Source organism: Carcharodon carcharias, chromosome 12 (genome assembly GCF_017639515.1).
Source record: "Carcharodon carcharias isolate sCarCar2 chromosome 12, sCarCar2.pri, whole genome shotgun sequence".
In the NCBI taxonomy this organism is placed as follows: Eukaryota; Metazoa; Chordata; class Chondrichthyes; order Lamniformes; family Lamnidae; genus Carcharodon; species Carcharodon carcharias.
In genome coordinates, this window is record NC_054478.1 from 143,615,017 (window position 1) to 143,630,918 (window position 15,902).

Below are 15,902 nucleotides of genomic sequence, written 5' to 3' on the forward strand. Positions count from 1 at the left end.
ATCTCAGGATTTAATCAGGTATGCTTAACCTTGAAATTTTTCAAGTTCAAACTGTTAACGTGGGTCAACACTCAAGGTTTTGCCATAAATGCTGTTCTTCAGTGCACTTATTCTCAGTAGTATTTATTACAAGCTTAATACCACTGTGGACATCACCCCCAATACTGTGAACCATATTATTTTGAGGAGAAGCTTATAACGAAGAACTCCCGGCCTTTTACAGTAGGACCTCGTCAGGCTGTTTCCTGACCCCGTCCGACAGACCCACTCTCACAGCTTTGGCACCAGTCCCCAAACGTCAGTGAGGAAAACTCTGTGGGCTGGGCTGTCCCTTCATTGTGTCCTGCTTCAAACCCAAGGTCACAGCTGAGTGGTCTGGCAAATTTTATTGTTAATGATAATTGTGTAACGGCTCGATAGATTGGAGTTGCTCACTAGGTCATTTCAGAGGGAAGTTAAGAGTCATCCGCTTGGATGTGGGACTGGAGTTACATATAGGCCAGGCCAGGTAAGGTTTATTTGCCTAAAGGACAAGTTGGTTAAAGTGAAACAATTGGGTTTTTTTTGCAACAAACTGACAGCTTCATGATTACTTTGCTGATACCAACCTTTTATTCCAGATTTATTTAAGTTTGTTTAAAAAAAAAAATATTCCAAACTGCCATGGTGGGGTTTGAACTCATGCTCTCTGGATTGCTGGTCCAGTAATATAACCACTTTGACAGGATCCCTGTCTCATGCACTAGCAACTGAACATGCAGCATCACATTTAGCAAATTAAAATTCATATCACATGTCATGGACTAGTAATTAGACATGGCGCATCATTGGAAGTGTTTTAGCCCATGTTGCTGTATTAGCATGCATTGGAGATGTTTACAGCGTTCACTGGAGATAGTTTAGTGCATAATCTGAGATACTTTACAGTGTAGACTGGAGATTTTGTAATCCATGTTATTTCCTTTACAGTGTACATTGGTGATATTTACAGCATAAATTGGAGTTATTTCAAGCCATGTTGGTGGTTGTTTTAGTGCACATTGGAGTTCAATAGTTCACATAAGAGGTTTTAGTGTACATTGGAAATGTTGAGTGCATATTGTAATTTTAGTATACATTGGAGTAATTTGTGTACATCAGCATGGTTTTACAGTGTACACTGGAGTTGCTTTAGCCCATGCTGCTGCTTGTTCGAAATTGGAGATGGCCAGTGTATATTGGAGATGTTATTTTACAGTGAATATTGGGGCTGTTTCAACTGTCAGTTGCTATTTAATACATATTGAAGCTTCTTTTGCTGCATATTGTTTATTATACCTTTGATTATTTGTCCAGTTATTAGGTTGATTTAAGCGGAAAGCAGTTTCAGCCAGTTAAAATTCAGCAAAGCTGCAGCACCAGGGAATGACTTTCTGAACATACGGGAGTACTTGGGGGAGATATGGTCTTTAAGCCTTGCTCACCCTTCACCCTTGTGAAGCTTCACTGCACAATGATAATGTATCAGCAAATTCTCACAATCACAATCATCACTATGCAAAACAAATGAGTAGAAAATTGCATGATAACAGATTGAGATAGAGGATGACACATGAAATAATGCTTAGAGTTGTTGGTGGGGGGAGGGGGGAGAGAGCTGTTAGCAAATGGTAGGCCTGGTGGGATAGCTATTGATTTCTGACTTTTCAAATGTAGCTGATCTCGCTATCGGTGTGATTAGTCCTTTGATATAACTATTTTGTAGCAAGCCCTTGAGGTCCAAATAGGTGTATAAACAACACAGCATCTTTTAGCCATTCACCTTCTAACTTTAGAGGGATGCAGGGTTTGTGTGTCCTTTTTATGACGGTTAGATGAAAGGGACAGGAAAAAGTTGTATTAATCAGGCATAAACAACTGCAAGCAGACATCAACTTGGAAAGCTACATCTGTCAGAGGGATAGAGTTTGGGATGATCGTAGGTGGTTATGATGCCTCTTAGCTTAACTGTCTTCTAGTTGGCACATTTAAATCTCATTTACACACATCAGTGGTATCTTGCTGCTTGGTCATTTGGGACCATCTTTCCCATTAGCCTGTAAAGTATCTGGAACACCACCAGCATCCAGTAACAGATCTCTCTCTCCCTATAAATGAGCTTAGAGGATTCAGGCTGGCTGTTTCTGAAGCTGGATACAGATTAGGAGTCTTCATTTACAATCAAAAAGTTTACACAGTAGGTTACATGACTTAGAGGGCACTTACCAGGGATATGGACAAGAGTAAGCCACTCAGTCCATTGAGCCCACCTCTGTCATCCTATTTGAAATTATGGCTCTTTGATCCTGATTTTGATCATGTTTCCATATCTAACATCATCCTTATTTTTCAAACCTGTGGTAATACGCCTGCAAACAGCAGCCTAAAAGTGAGGGGGAGCTGGATTATCAATAGAGATACAGTCAGTGACACAGGACATTGGGGGAGAGTGATCATTGAGTGACAGTATGAGGGAGCTGGATTAACAACAATAGAGAGTACTGTTAGAAGGTCCTGTGGCACAGCTGTAGTGTTCCCTAGCTCTGAGCCAGATGCTCCAGGTTCAAGACCCACTTCAGGGCTTGATGGCCACAGAAGATGTGTTCATAACCTGGCCAATCAGGTTGATTATCAACCTGCAAGGGTTTGCAACACGCCTATGGCAGGTGGTAAGAGCAGGAGAGTTTCCTGGTCAGCAATAACGCAGAAGGCCCAAGCATGTTCATGGACCAATCCAATGAAAGTCCATGGTTGCCAATACCCTCTTAGGGCATGGTAACTGAAGGAGAAATATGGTCAGTAGCGTGGTGGGGGAGGGGCTACTGATTGACAGTGTGAGGGAGCAGGCTTAACATCAGTAGCGATACAATCGGTGACAGAGGGTGCTGGCTGAATATTTGGGCGGGGGGGGGGGTGATCATTGCTGTCTGTAGGTGGGGTGGGGGTGCTCATTACCCTGTGGGGAAGGATTCAGTGGGCATTTTTCGGTAGATGTGAGAAGTCACTTGAACGGTGGAGTAGACAGTCACCAGCTGTTAGAGAAGAACCTCCACTGCTCAACACTTCAGCCAGTGATTGGGAGAGAGAGATACACACTTACAGGAGTACTGTATACACTACACATGGTAATATATGCATATACACAAGTACATTATATAAAACACACAGCAATATATATGAATGCATACAAGTACACAACATATTTTTCACATTTAGTAACATATGTACTTATAGGTATGCCATATATATTACACGCATATAAATCTTAGTTTCAGCTGGGGGGATTACAATTCTCAAACAGATTTGATTCACACATCTGCACCAACAGACTTACTTTATCCATTAATTGACCAAGTAGGAGCTGTGGGGCCAGGTAATGTGTCCAATTTATTTAAGGCAGTGCCCCACCCGAGGATAGAGACTCTGGCTCAAGTGTTTGCTCACTGGGTTTTTCTACACACAGTCGTTTAATATTTGCAAGCCACATGCTGTTAATGCTTCAATCAAACACTTCTGTCATAAGACATTTTGTTGCAAAATATTGTGGTTTCCAAACCACATCAGATTACACTAGAAAAACTGTCCTTTGTGATTCAACCAGTAAAGAGACAGACTCCAGATGCTCTGTACAATCCTTATAATTGAAGAAAACTCGACTATTTTGTCACAATAAGAGTAATTATTCTTGAATCTTAGCCCAAAGTTGCCCATCACTTGCTGTACTGTACTGACGCTGAATTCAAAGTAGCACCAACAGCCTCTTCTTCATAACAACACTGTTACTGGACTGCCTCAATCCAGTGTTTAATGGATGGTCGACATCAGAAGACTGAAGACTCGGCTTCTACAGCTTGAAGTAAGGTGTCCCATAAGGCAGCTCATGTGATCATCTCGCAAAATGCTTAATATAATCCTGCACTTTACTCCGAAAGTCCTCCTGCAGGAACAATACAGAAAACAGTCAGTCAGACATCCAGGACATCAGGTGCTCGTTCTTAAGTAAGTCAGGCCCATTGTAAAATGGAAGGGGGATAAACTGAGCAACGACAGGGTCATCAGCCTAACGTCAGTGGTGGAGAAACTTTGAGGCAATAATCCTGGAAAAATGAATTGGTATTTAACAAACTATTTGCTAATAAATGAAAGTCAATATGGATTTGTTAAAGGGTGTGTTTGACTAACTTGATCCAGTTTCTTGATAAAGTAATGGAGAGGTTTGACGAGGGCATTGCAGTTGATATTGTGAGTATGGACTTTCAAAGGCATTTGACAAAGTGCCACATGTTAGGCTTGTTAGCAAAATTAAAGCACAAGGGATTAAAGGGACAGTGATAGCATGGATACAAAATTGGCTAAGGGACAGAAGACAGTAATAGTGAATGGTTGTGTTTCAGACTAGAGGGAAGTATACAGTGATATTCCCCAGGGATTGATATTAGGACCACTACTGTTTTTTAATGTGCATTAATGACCTGGATTTAGATACAATTTCAAAGCTTGCAGATGATCCAAAACTTGGAAATGTAATAAACATTGAGGAGGAGAGTTCAGGAGGACATAGACAGACTAGTGAAATGGGCAGAGAGAGCAGATGAAAATTAATGCAGTATTTAATGCAGTAAAGCATGAAATGATACATATTGGCAAGAAGAACAAGGAAAGGCAATAGAGACTAAATATTAGAATTTGAAAGAGGGCATTGGATATAGAGATCCAGTGATTAATGTACACAACTCTTTGAAGATGGCAGAACAGGTTGATGAGGCTGTTAAAAGAACATGCGGGACCCTTGGCTTTACAAATAGGGGCATACAGTACAAATGCAAGGAAATTCTGGTAGGCCTACAGAAAGGCTGGCTAGGCCTCTGCTGGGGGATCGCGTCCAACTCTGTGCACCACACTTTGGGAAGGACATCAAGGCCTTGGAGGGATTGCAGAAGAGATTTACCAGATTGGTACCAGGGATGAGGAACTTCAGTTATGTACAGAGACTGGAGAAGCTGGGGTTGTTCTCCTTAGAGCAGAGAAGGCTAGGAGACTTGAGAGAGGTATTCAAAATCATGAATGGTCTAGAGAGAGTAAATAAGAAGCTGCTTTTGGTGGCAGAAGGATCAGTAGCCAGAGGTCACAGATGTAAGGTGACTGGCAAAATAAAACCAGAAGTGATATGAAAAGCACTGTGAGTTGTTGTGAACAGAAATGCACTACCTTATAGAAGGATCTCTTTAATAGTAACATCCCAAAGCAAATTGAATAAATACTTGAAGAAAAAAACATAACAGTTATGAGGAAAGAGCCAGGAAGTGTGATTAATTGTTTAACTTTACCAAAGAGACAGCACAGGCAGGATGGGTTAATGGTGGCCTTCTGTGCTATATCATTATATGATTTTATGCTCCAAGTAACACTACACATAGTAACCTCCCACCATTACAAGACATCCATAACAATACACCCGGCTCCCTTCCCCACCATGACACTACATCTCTTCATGCCCTTGCAGAAGAGATTGACAATTTGCAGGCCTTGGTGTCATGTGCAGAACGTGTCCCGTTAGCATGCGAACTGACCCACCTTGTCACGCAGATGTTGCTCCGCAGCTTCAATATTCAGGGGATCATCGAAATTCAAGAGATCCTGTGACAGAGGGAGAGAGGAATGTTCAAAGCTAGCAGCTCTTTAAGGCCATTCATAAATCCTAGACTAAACAGGGGGAGCTGTGTTCCGACAGCAGGGCGTTCTTGTGAGTTAGTGGTGCGATGTTGAACGACGTAGAGCAGGGGGGCTTCATTCAATGCTGCCCCAGACCCCCCCCCACCCCCCACCCCCCCACACACCCCGTGCTGAGTCAGCTGCTCTCAGCTGGAGAGCTAACAGGGGCTAGACCTAGATCCAACACCATCGGTTATTGAGGGCTACTTGCCCAGGGATGATGGAAAGCATACATGGTGGGTTAAGATGGGATCAGGCTCAGATGTGATGTTGCCACTGTCCGGTAGCCAGTCCACACTCATTCACTGGGTTGACACATCCAGAATTACCATTGGTGTGATGTACCAGGGGTACCTGTGGAACCACATCTTAGCAATCTATCCCAGCCAACCCTTGATTCGATTTCAGACTGTAACTCACTTCCAGGCATCTATTATTCCACGCATTAACAACTGCCAATCCCCCGGAATCCTCTGATTAGATTACAAGCTGTAACTCACACATGGGTGTCTGTTATGTCACATAGGGAGATCTGCGTGAATTACATCTTTGAATTGGTTTTAGTGGGGGTGGTTTAGCAGTTGGTACTGTTCACTCAGTTACGAACTGTTTCATACTAATTGCCGCTGAATAGGTTAATGATACATGAAACAGAAGGAATCACTTACTGCTCTGCTCCACTTACACAGACACCACACAAATGACCCAAAGCAGAGCAAATCCTTGTTTAAAACTTTAAGTGTACCTAATTTTGGTCAGCTTAGATACTTACAGTAAATAATGAATTCAATCCCCAGACCACATCCTACGAGGAAAAACAGAGGAGGTGAAATACATTGTAATTTAACTGTGCATCAAGTTGGAGAAAGCTAGCTCCTCAGGTAAACAGTTCTGCAGCTCTGAACATTTCATTAGCTGTCCCCTTATACTTTTACCTCTATATCTCAGAGAAACCTGCCCACCACTGCAAGTATCTCAGAGAAAATGTGTCCCTCACTGTCAGTATATCTCTGCGCTCTGTCAGCACGGTGCTTAATACAGTCAATACCTTGTCACCACAGTGACCATTACACGTTGTGACTATTACAAGTTGTACACTAACAATTTTTCATCTGCAGAACTTGTGAGCATGCAGGACAAGAAAACTAATTGCTATTGGAAAAATAATTACAATAATCATTGCAGTCAGAATCAAATCGGAAAGATCTTCAAACTAGCCCCCACCATCTCTCTACAACTTCCTCAACCTCCCCTCATCTCCAACCCTGGCCTCTTGTACACCCCTCCCTCATTTCACCCCACCAATGGCAGCCGTGCCTTCAGCGGCCAGGCTTTCCGTTCTGCAAGTCCCTCCCAAAGCACATCCACTTCTCTACCTCCCTCGCTTCTTTGACCCATCTCTCTCCAGTTTTGGCTCAGTCTCCAGTTTTGTCTGATTATTCTTCAAGGAAACATCCTACATCAAATGTGCTGTATAAATAACAAGTTATTGTTGCTGCCAACAGTTGACTCCTGCTTATACTCCTAAGTTGCATTTTCTGCTGCATATCATTTGTGGCAGCCATGGCCGGATAGCTGGTTCTCAGGGCTAAGGGGAGAGAGAGAAAACCAAGTACAAAATTGGTTCATTCGAGCATTTGATTTATTATCTGACAGACAGGTTATTGGGTTTCTGAATCTGCCTCATTTTTCACCCCCTTGCCCAAGGGCACTATGATTATCTAACTCAATACAGACTGGACATCAAACCTCGAACATTTTGGCATGTTTAGCTCAGGACTTGATGACAGGATAGGTATCAATGACTCACGCCATCATTTCGCCCGTTTTAGAAAGCACTCGGGGTTATGGGGAAGAATAAACACTTACGCTACTCCATACCACATGCTACAAAGCAGCCTGTTCCACAAAATGCAAAGTCATCACTGAAACAAATTCAGCCTTAATCACTGGGGCGGGGATAGAAAGAGGGAGAGGGGTCAGTACATGGGTGAGAGCTGCCAAGTGTATGGGACAAGGAAAGGGGTGGATAAGAGAGAGAGCAGGGGAACGAGAGAGAACGAGAATGAGAGAGAGAGAGAGGGAGAGCGGGGGAGTGAGAGAGGGAGAGCGGGGGAGTGAGAGAGGGAGAGAGAGGGAGAGCGGGGGAGTGAAAGAGAGAGAGAGAGAGAGGGAGAGCGGGGGAGTGTGAGAGAGAGAGAGAGAGAGAGAGAGAGAGAGAGAGGGAGAGGGAGAGGGAGAGCAGGGGAGTGAGAGAGAGAGAGAGAGAGAGAGAGAGGGAGAGCGGGGGAGTGAGAGTGAGAGAGAGAGAGAGAGAGCGGGGGAGTGAGAGAAAGAGAGAGAGAGGGAGAGCGGGGGAGTGAGAGAGAGAGAGAGAGAGAGAGAGAGAGAGCGGGGGAGTGAGAGAGAGAGAGAGAGAGAGAGAGAGAGAGCGGGGGAGTGAGAGAGAGAGAGAGAAGGAGAGCGGGGGAGTGAGAGAGAGAGAGAGAGAGAGAGAGAGAGAGAGAGAGAGAGAGAGAGAGAGAGAGAGAGAGAGAGAGAGAGAGAACGAGAATGAGAGAGAGAGAGAGGGAGAGCGGGGGAGTGAGAGAGGGAGAGCGGGGGAGTGAGAGAGGGAGAGAGAGGGAGAGCGGGGGAGTGAAAGAGAGAGAGAGAGAGAGGGAGAGCAGGGGAGTGTGAGAGAGAGAGAGAGAGAGAGGGAGAGGGAGAGGGAGAGGGAGAGGGAGAGAGAGGGAGAGGGAGAGGGAGAGGGAGAGGGAGAGGGAGAGGGAGAGAGCGGGAGAGAGAGAGAGAGAGAGAGAGAGAGAGAGGGAGAGCGGGGGCAGAGTGAGAGAGAGAGAGAGAGAGAGAGAGAGCGGGGGAGTGAGAGAGAGAGAGAGAGAGAGAGAGAGAGCGGGGGAGTGAGAGAGAGAGAGAGAAGGAGAGCGGGGGAGTGAGAGAGAGAGAGAGAGAGAGAGAGAGAGAGAGAGAGAGAGAGAGAGAGAGAGAGAGAGAGAGGGAGAGCGGGGGAGTGAGAGAGGGAGAGCGGGGGAGTGAGAGAGGGAGAGAGAGGGAGAGCGGGGGAGTGAAAGAGAGAGAGAGAGAGAGGGAGAGCGGGGGAGTGTGAGAGAGAGAGAGAGAGAGAGAGAGAGAGAGGGAGAGGGAGAGGGAGAGGGAGAGGGAGAGGGAGAGGGAGAGGGAGAGGGAGAGCAGGGGAGTGAGAGAGAGAGAGAGAGAGAGAGAGAGAGGGAGAGCGGGGGAATGAGAGAGAGAGAGAGAGCGGGGGAATGAGAGAGAGAGAGAGAGAGAGAGAGACAGAGTGAGAGAGCGAGAGACAGAGAGTGAGCGAGGGAGGGAGAGCGGGGGAGTGAGAGAGGGAGAGCGGGGGAGTGAGAGAGGGAGAGAGAGGGAGAGCGGGGGAGTGAAAGAGAGAGAGAGAGAGAGGGAGAGCGGGGGAGTGTGAGAGAGAGAGAGAGAGAGAGAGAGAGAGAGAGGGAGAGGGAGAGGGAGAGGGAGAGGGAGAGGGAGAGGGAGAGGGAGAGAAGGGGAGTGAGAGAGAGAGAGAGAGAGAGAGAGAGAGGGAGAGCGGGGGAGTGAGAGTGAGAGAGAGAGAGAGAGCGGGGGAGTGAGAGAGAGAGAGAGAGAGAGAGAGAGGAGAGAGAGGAGAGAGAGAGAGAGAGAGAGAGAGAGAGAGAGAGAGAGGGAGGGAGGGAGAGCGGGGGAGTGAGAGGGAGGGAGGGAGAGCGGGGGAGTGAGAGAGAGGGAGGAGAGCGGGCGAGGGAGCGAGAGGGAGGAGAGCGGGCGAGGGTGCGAGAGGGAGGAGAGCGGGCGAGGGAGCGAGAGGGAGGAGAGCGGGCGAGGGAGCGAGAGGGAGGAGAGCGGGCGAGGGAGCGAGAGGGAGGAGAGCGGGCGAGGGAGCGAGGGGGAGGAGAGCGGGCGAGGGAGAGAGAGGGAGGGAGAGCGGGGGAGTGAGAGAGAGGGAGGGAGAGCGGGGGAGTGAGAGAGAGGGAGGGAGAGCGGGGGAGTGAGAGAGAGGGAGGGAGAGCGGGGGGAGTGAGAGAGAGGGAGGGAGAGCGGGGGAGTGAGAGAGAGGGAGGGAGAGCGGGGGAGTGAGAGAGAGGGAGGGAGAGCGGGGGGAGTGAGAGAGAGGGAGGGAGAGCGGGGGAGTGAGAGAGAGGGAGGGAGAGCGGGGGAGTGAGAGAGAGGGAGGGAGAGCGGGGGAGTGAGAGAGAGGGAGGGAGAGCGGGGGAGTGAGAGAGAGGGAGGGAGAGCGGGGGAGTGAGAGAGAGGGAGGGAGAGCGGGGGAGTGAGAGAGAGGGAGGGAGAGCGGGGGAGTGAGAGAGAGGGAGGGAGAGCGGGGGAGTGAGAGAGAGGGAGGGAGAGCGGGGGAGTGAGAGAGAGGGAGGGAGAGCGGGGGAGTGAGAGAGAGGGAGGGAGAGCGGGGGAGTGAGAGAGAGGGAGGGAGAGCGGGGGAGTGAGAGAGAGGGAGGGAGAGCGGGGGAGTGAGAGAGAGGGAGGGAGAGCGGGGGAGTGAGAGAGAGGGAGGGAGAGCGGGGGAGTGAGAGAGAGGGAGGGAGAGCGGGGGAGTGAGAGAGAGGGAGGGAGAGCGGGGGAGTGAGAGAGAGGGAGGGAGAGCGGGGGAGTGAGAGAGAGGGAGGGAGAGCGGGGGAGTGAGAGAGAGGGAGGGAGAGCGGGGGAGTGAGAGAGAGGGAGGGAGAGCGGGGGAGTGAGAGAGAGGGAGGGAGAGCGGGGGAGTGAGAGAGAGGGAGGGAGAGCGGGGGAGTGAGAGAGAGGGAGGGAGAGCGGGGGAGTGAGAGAGAGGGAGGGAGAGCGGGGGAGTGAGAGAGAGGGAGGGAGAGCGGGGGAGTGAGAGAGAGGGAGGGAGAGCGGGGGAGTGAGAGAGAGGGAGGGAGAGCGGGGGAGTGAGAGAGAGGGAGGGAGAGCGGGGGAGTGAGAGAGAGGGAGGGAGAGCGGGGAAGTGAGAGAGAGAGAGGGAGAGCGGGGAATTGAGAGAGAGGGGGAGAGCGGGGAAGTGAGAGAGAGAGGGAGAGCGGGGAAGTGAGAGAGAGGGAGAGCGGGGAAGTGAGAGAGAGGGAGAGCGGGGAAGTGAGAGAGAGGGAGAGCGGGGAAGTGAGAGAGAGGGAGAGCGGGGAAGTGAGAGAGAGGGAGAGCGGGGAAGTGAGAGAGAGGGAGAGCGGGGAAGTGAGAGAGAGGGAGAGCGGGGAAGTGAGAGAGAGGGAGAGCGGGGAAGTGAGAGAGAGGGAGAGCGGGGAAGTGAGAGAGAGGGAGAGCGGGGAAGTGAGAGAGAGGGAGAGCGGGGAAGTGAGAGAGAGGGAGAGCGGGGAAGTGAGAGAGAGGGAGAGCGGGGAAGTGAGAGAGAGGGAGAGCGGGGAAGTGAGAGAGAGGGAGAGCGGGGAAGTGAGAGAGAGGGAGAGCGGGGAAGTGAGAGAGAGAGAGGGAGAGCAGGGAAGTGAGAGAGAGAGGGAGAGCAGGGAAGTGAGAGAGAGAGAGGGAGAGGGGGAGTGAGAGAGAGAGGGAGAGCGGGGAAGTGAGAGAGAGAGGGAGAGCGGGGAAGTGAGAGAGAGAGGGAGAGCGGGGAAGTGAGAGAGAGAGAGGAAGAGCGGGGGAGTGAGAGAGAGAGAGGAAGAGTGAGAGAGAGAGGGAGAGCGGGGGAGTGAGAGAGAGAGAGGAAGAGTGAGAGAGAGAGGGAGAGCGGGGGAGTGAGAGAGAGAGGGAGAGTGAGAGAGAGAGGGAGAGTGAGAGAGAGAGGGAGAGCGGGGGAGTGAGAGAGTGAGAGAGAGTGAGAGAGAGTGAGAGAGAGTGAGAGAGAGTGAGAGAGAGTGAGAGAGAGTGAGAGAGAGTGAGAGAGAGTGAGAGAGAGAGAGAGAGAGTGAGAGAGAAAGGGAGGGGGGAGCCAAGTGTGGAGTGAGAGACAAAGGGGGGGAAACTAGAGTGGGGAGCGGAGAGAGAGCAAAGCATGGACAAGTTCACGCATCTGGGGCTGCAGGGCAAGCAGTGCTCATTGTCTAGGATGGAATTTCTCATCCCTGGGTCATCTAGAACTTGGCAGCTCTTTTGACTTAAAAACCAGCATTTAAAATTGACTTTCAAACAAAGAGAGCATATACCAAAAGCATTAGTGCATTTCTAGCAAGTTATTGCCTCCCTCAGCAATTGAAAGGTTAATAGGCTGCACACCACTTGCACTTAAGCATAGAAAATAGCAGGAGTAGGTCATTTGGCCCTTTGAGCCTGCTCTGCCATTCAATATGATCATGGTTGATGGTCTATCTCAATGCCATACTCCCGCTCTCTCCCCATACCCCTTGATGCCTCTGGAGTCCAGAAATCTATTTCTTTCTTAAATATATTCAGTGACTTGGTCTCCACAGCCTCTTGTGGTAGAGAATTCCACATGTTCACCACACTCCGAGTGAAGAAGTTTCTCTTCATCTCAGTCCTAAATGGCCTACTCCATATCCTGAGATTGTAACCCCTTGTTCTAGACTTCCCAGCCAGAGAAACATCATCCCTGCACCCAGTCTGTCCATCCCCGTCAGAATTTTATATGTTTTAATGAGATTCCCTCTCATTCTTCTAAACTCCAGTGAATACAGGCCCAATCTCTCCTCATACAACAGTCCTGCCATGCCAGGAATCAGTCTGGTGCACCTTTGCTACACTCCCTCTATGGCAAGTATACTCCACAATATACACAATACTCCAGGTGTGGTCTCACCAAGGGCCTGTACAGCTGCAGTAAGACAGTTTGTTCCTGTACTCAAGTAGTAAAAATGCCTAGGTGCTTCACAACAGCGTTATCAAACAAAATTTGACACTGAACCACAGGAGATATTATGGCAGATAACCAAAAGCTTAGTCAAAAAAGACAGGTCTTAAGGAGCATCTTAAAGGGGGAGAGAGAGGTAGAGAGGCAGTGAGGTTTAGTGAGGGAATTTCAGAGCTTGGTGCCTTGACAGCTGATGGCACAGTCCCCAATGGTGGAGCAATTAAAATTGGAGATGCTCAAGAGGCCAGAACTGGAGGAGCACAGGGACCTCGGAGGGTTATAGGACTGGAGGAGGTTAGAGAGATAGGGAGGGGAGGGGAGGGATGAGACCATGGTGGGATTTGAAAACAAGGTTGAGGATTTTAAAATCGAGGCACTGCTTATCTGGGAGCCAATGTAAGTCAGGGAGCACAGGTGTGATGGGTGAACAGGACTTACTGAGATTTATGACACAGGCAGCAGAGTTTTGGATGACATCAGATCTACAGAGACTTGTAGGAAACCAACAAGGCTTGTACTAGAATAACACACGTCATGGCTCTGGAACATGATTCAGCCCCAGCACATAATTCTCTGCATTGTTTTTAGAAACATCGCAAATACAGCCAAGAGCAAATATAAATTAAGAAATCATTAATTCCTTCCCAAGCTGGTTATGCTGGTTTAGATTATAATTAATAATTATGCTTTAACAATGTGTACTTTTTAAAAGAAGTATTTTTCCTAAACCATTTAAAGACTTATTTCCTCTAACCCATTGCCCTATGTGGGATCGGAGACCAAGTCCAAGTGGTTTAGGAAGAATACTGAAAAAATATACACATTGCAATGTATAAATTCATTACAATCTGTATTCCATACACAATAACCAATCTCTCACACCTCACTAAGTACACTTATAAACTGTGTGCATGATTATACAGTCATCGAGTGCCACCTTTACAGTGTGTACCTGGACAAACGTTTGCAGGGAGTTGGCACACCATTCTCTGCCAAGGGTAGGTTAGCCATAGATTGCAGATGTTATTAGCAAGTGGGATCTACAGAGATGTTGCCCAAGTGGCACTTGAGCTCACTTTATCCCAGGTAAATGAGGTGACCCTGACCCTGAGACTTTGGCAGAGTCATGGCTGGGCGGCATATAAGTCTTTGGGCTGTACGAAGCCATCCAATATGGAGAGGAATATTTCAGGGGAGACAGTCGGGGGGGTGGTGGGTGGAGCTAGTTAAGGAGCAGGATAGTAAATGAAAGAATAACCAAATATGGAATGGAAAATAGTACCAAGGAGCATGAAAAGGTAGTGGTTGCAGTATTTATATGTAGATGTGCAGATAGAGAATTACAACTACAATGAGGGAACTAGAAGCACTAGTTATTACAGAAGGACATGATGACATAGCATTGGTGAATATTTGGCTTTAGCCCAGCTGAGGCTGGAAATTAAATACGTGCAGAAATAAAATTTTCAGGAGAATTGGCAAAAAAGAATTGCTCATTAATGATTACAGACACGTAGTGTTCAGCCAGAATATGTGGGTTGAGTTAAGAAATAATCAGGGGCTGAGTCCAATATCCAGGAGTTAGGGAATAGTGGGAGGGGATCGAAGATAGGATTTAATGAGGCTTGCAGCAGTAAACTTTGGGTTATCCCCCAATGTGAATTGTCATTTTACCAACCGGAAGCTACTCAGAAGTTATCCGGAGATGTCTGTCTCTCCTCAGTAGCACTGGTGTCATTTTGAACAGAGATCCCTGCTTTTTACTATGGCTTTTTCGATATTATTTTGCTCTTCTTTCCATGCGCCCCCCCTATGCACCTAAAATGGAAGATTTTTGATTCCGCGTGTCGAATTGCCAAATAGTAAAGGGCAGAAAAAAATGCCCCTGCTGTGCAATGGTGTCTTATCAGCAGAGGCATGTAGAGCAGTCAGTCAGTCAGCCCACTTTTAAAGATCCAAGTCTAATATCTGCCTCGTCCACATTCGTGTTGAGGTTTGCAAAACATGATTTTCAAAACAATTTTATTTTATTGGGGCTTTTTGTGCAGGTTTACTGAAGCTAGTAGTGACTTATCCAGTGACTTGAGTTGACTCCAGGACGAGTCTTGTTCTGTGCCTCCTGAGCTATGCTCTATGTTCACCAATTACATGCAACTCCCAGTTAGCTGGCATTTTTGATTAACCGGCACCACCCATTCACGAAGCATGTTGGATAACATGCATTTTTACGGTAGCAGCATTGTAACAACGCAGGACTTCAAAGGCCTGGCTTTTCCTCAGTATTTGGGTGATTTGGCAGGAGTAAGTTAAGGCAGTAGGCATTCCGTTACACTTCCAGAAAAACAGACATCAGCAGTTTGCTTCTGGGAACCCCCCCCTGACAATGACAGTAAGGTGGGCTTGGGATTATTAGATCCCAACAGCTCTCCATGCTTCTGATTCTATGCTGCCTCAGGTAATGTTGTGGCAGCCATACGGTGTCACGGAAAGGAACAGCTAAGCGGAGGCCATCATTTATAGAATGCTCTTAACTGCAGGCCTTTAATAGTAGGTATTTAATAGTATTTCTGAAACTTAAAGTGAATGCAGGAAAAAGCACTATTTTGTGAGAATTGAGTTCCCCTGTGGGTTTACCCTTAGTTCCAATGTTATGAAGAGGAGGATAATGAGATTTGGAAAAGGTAAGGATTGAGGCTGGGAGAGTGAAAGGTGCCTGCAGCCAGATATATACTAGGTTTTGCTGATCTTAGAGCTCATCTCTTGACTTCTCACACCAGTAAGCCATTAGATGGCTGCACTAACTAACACTAGCATTAGGGGGTTATTGTAAGCTTTTTTAAAAATTCTTTCACAAGATGTGAGCATCACTGGTAAGGCCAGCACTTGTTGCCCATCCCTAATTGCCCTTGAAAAGGTGGTGGTGAGTTCCCTTCTTGAACTGCTGCAGTCCACGAGTAGCTGCAGTGCATCTTGTACATGGTAAACACACTGCTGCCATTGTGCGTTGGTGGTGAAGGGAGTGAACGTTTAAGGTGATGGATGGGGTGCTGGTCAAGTGGGGTGCTTTGTTCTGAATGGTGTCAAGCTTTTTGACTCTTGTTGGAGTTGCACTCATCCAGGTAAGTGATAGCCAATGACTTGTAGCATGCATCAACAGGGAGCATAACTTTAACATTGGATGTCAAAGTGACCACAGCCCTGAATCTTGATTCAACTGGGTCCTTCCAGGCATCCTTGGGCGATCTCAGCTGTGCAATACTGTATTAAGAAAGTTACACCTCAGGTCATCACATTCTTTACCGACTTTGCAAAGCAAAGCAGTCAATTTTTAGAGAATTGCTGGATTGCCAGAGATACATGATGGTATTCTTGCGCCATTTATAAACTGGAAGGGGTACCATTT

At 47.7% G+C, this 15,902-nt stretch overlaps 1 protein-coding gene across 1 annotated transcript in view; it reads right to left on the bottom strand.

The window, feature by feature from the left end:
• Positions 1–3,640: 3,640 nt before the first annotated feature.
• ube2f (ubiquitin-conjugating enzyme E2F (putative)) overlaps positions 3,641–15,902 on the bottom strand; it is a 179,205-nt gene continuing 166,943 nt past the window's right edge. Inside the window, exons 8-10 of the mRNA XM_041200601.1 lie at positions 6,503–6,535; positions 5,593–5,655; positions 3,641–3,955 (exon numbers count right to left, since the gene is read on the bottom strand). Of these exons, the coding sequence (XP_041056535.1) occupies positions 3,905–3,955; positions 5,593–5,655; positions 6,503–6,535 (147 nt within the window). The 3' untranslated portion in view covers positions 3,641–3,904. The remainder of the gene's footprint in view (positions 3,956–5,592; positions 5,656–6,502; positions 6,536–15,902) is intronic.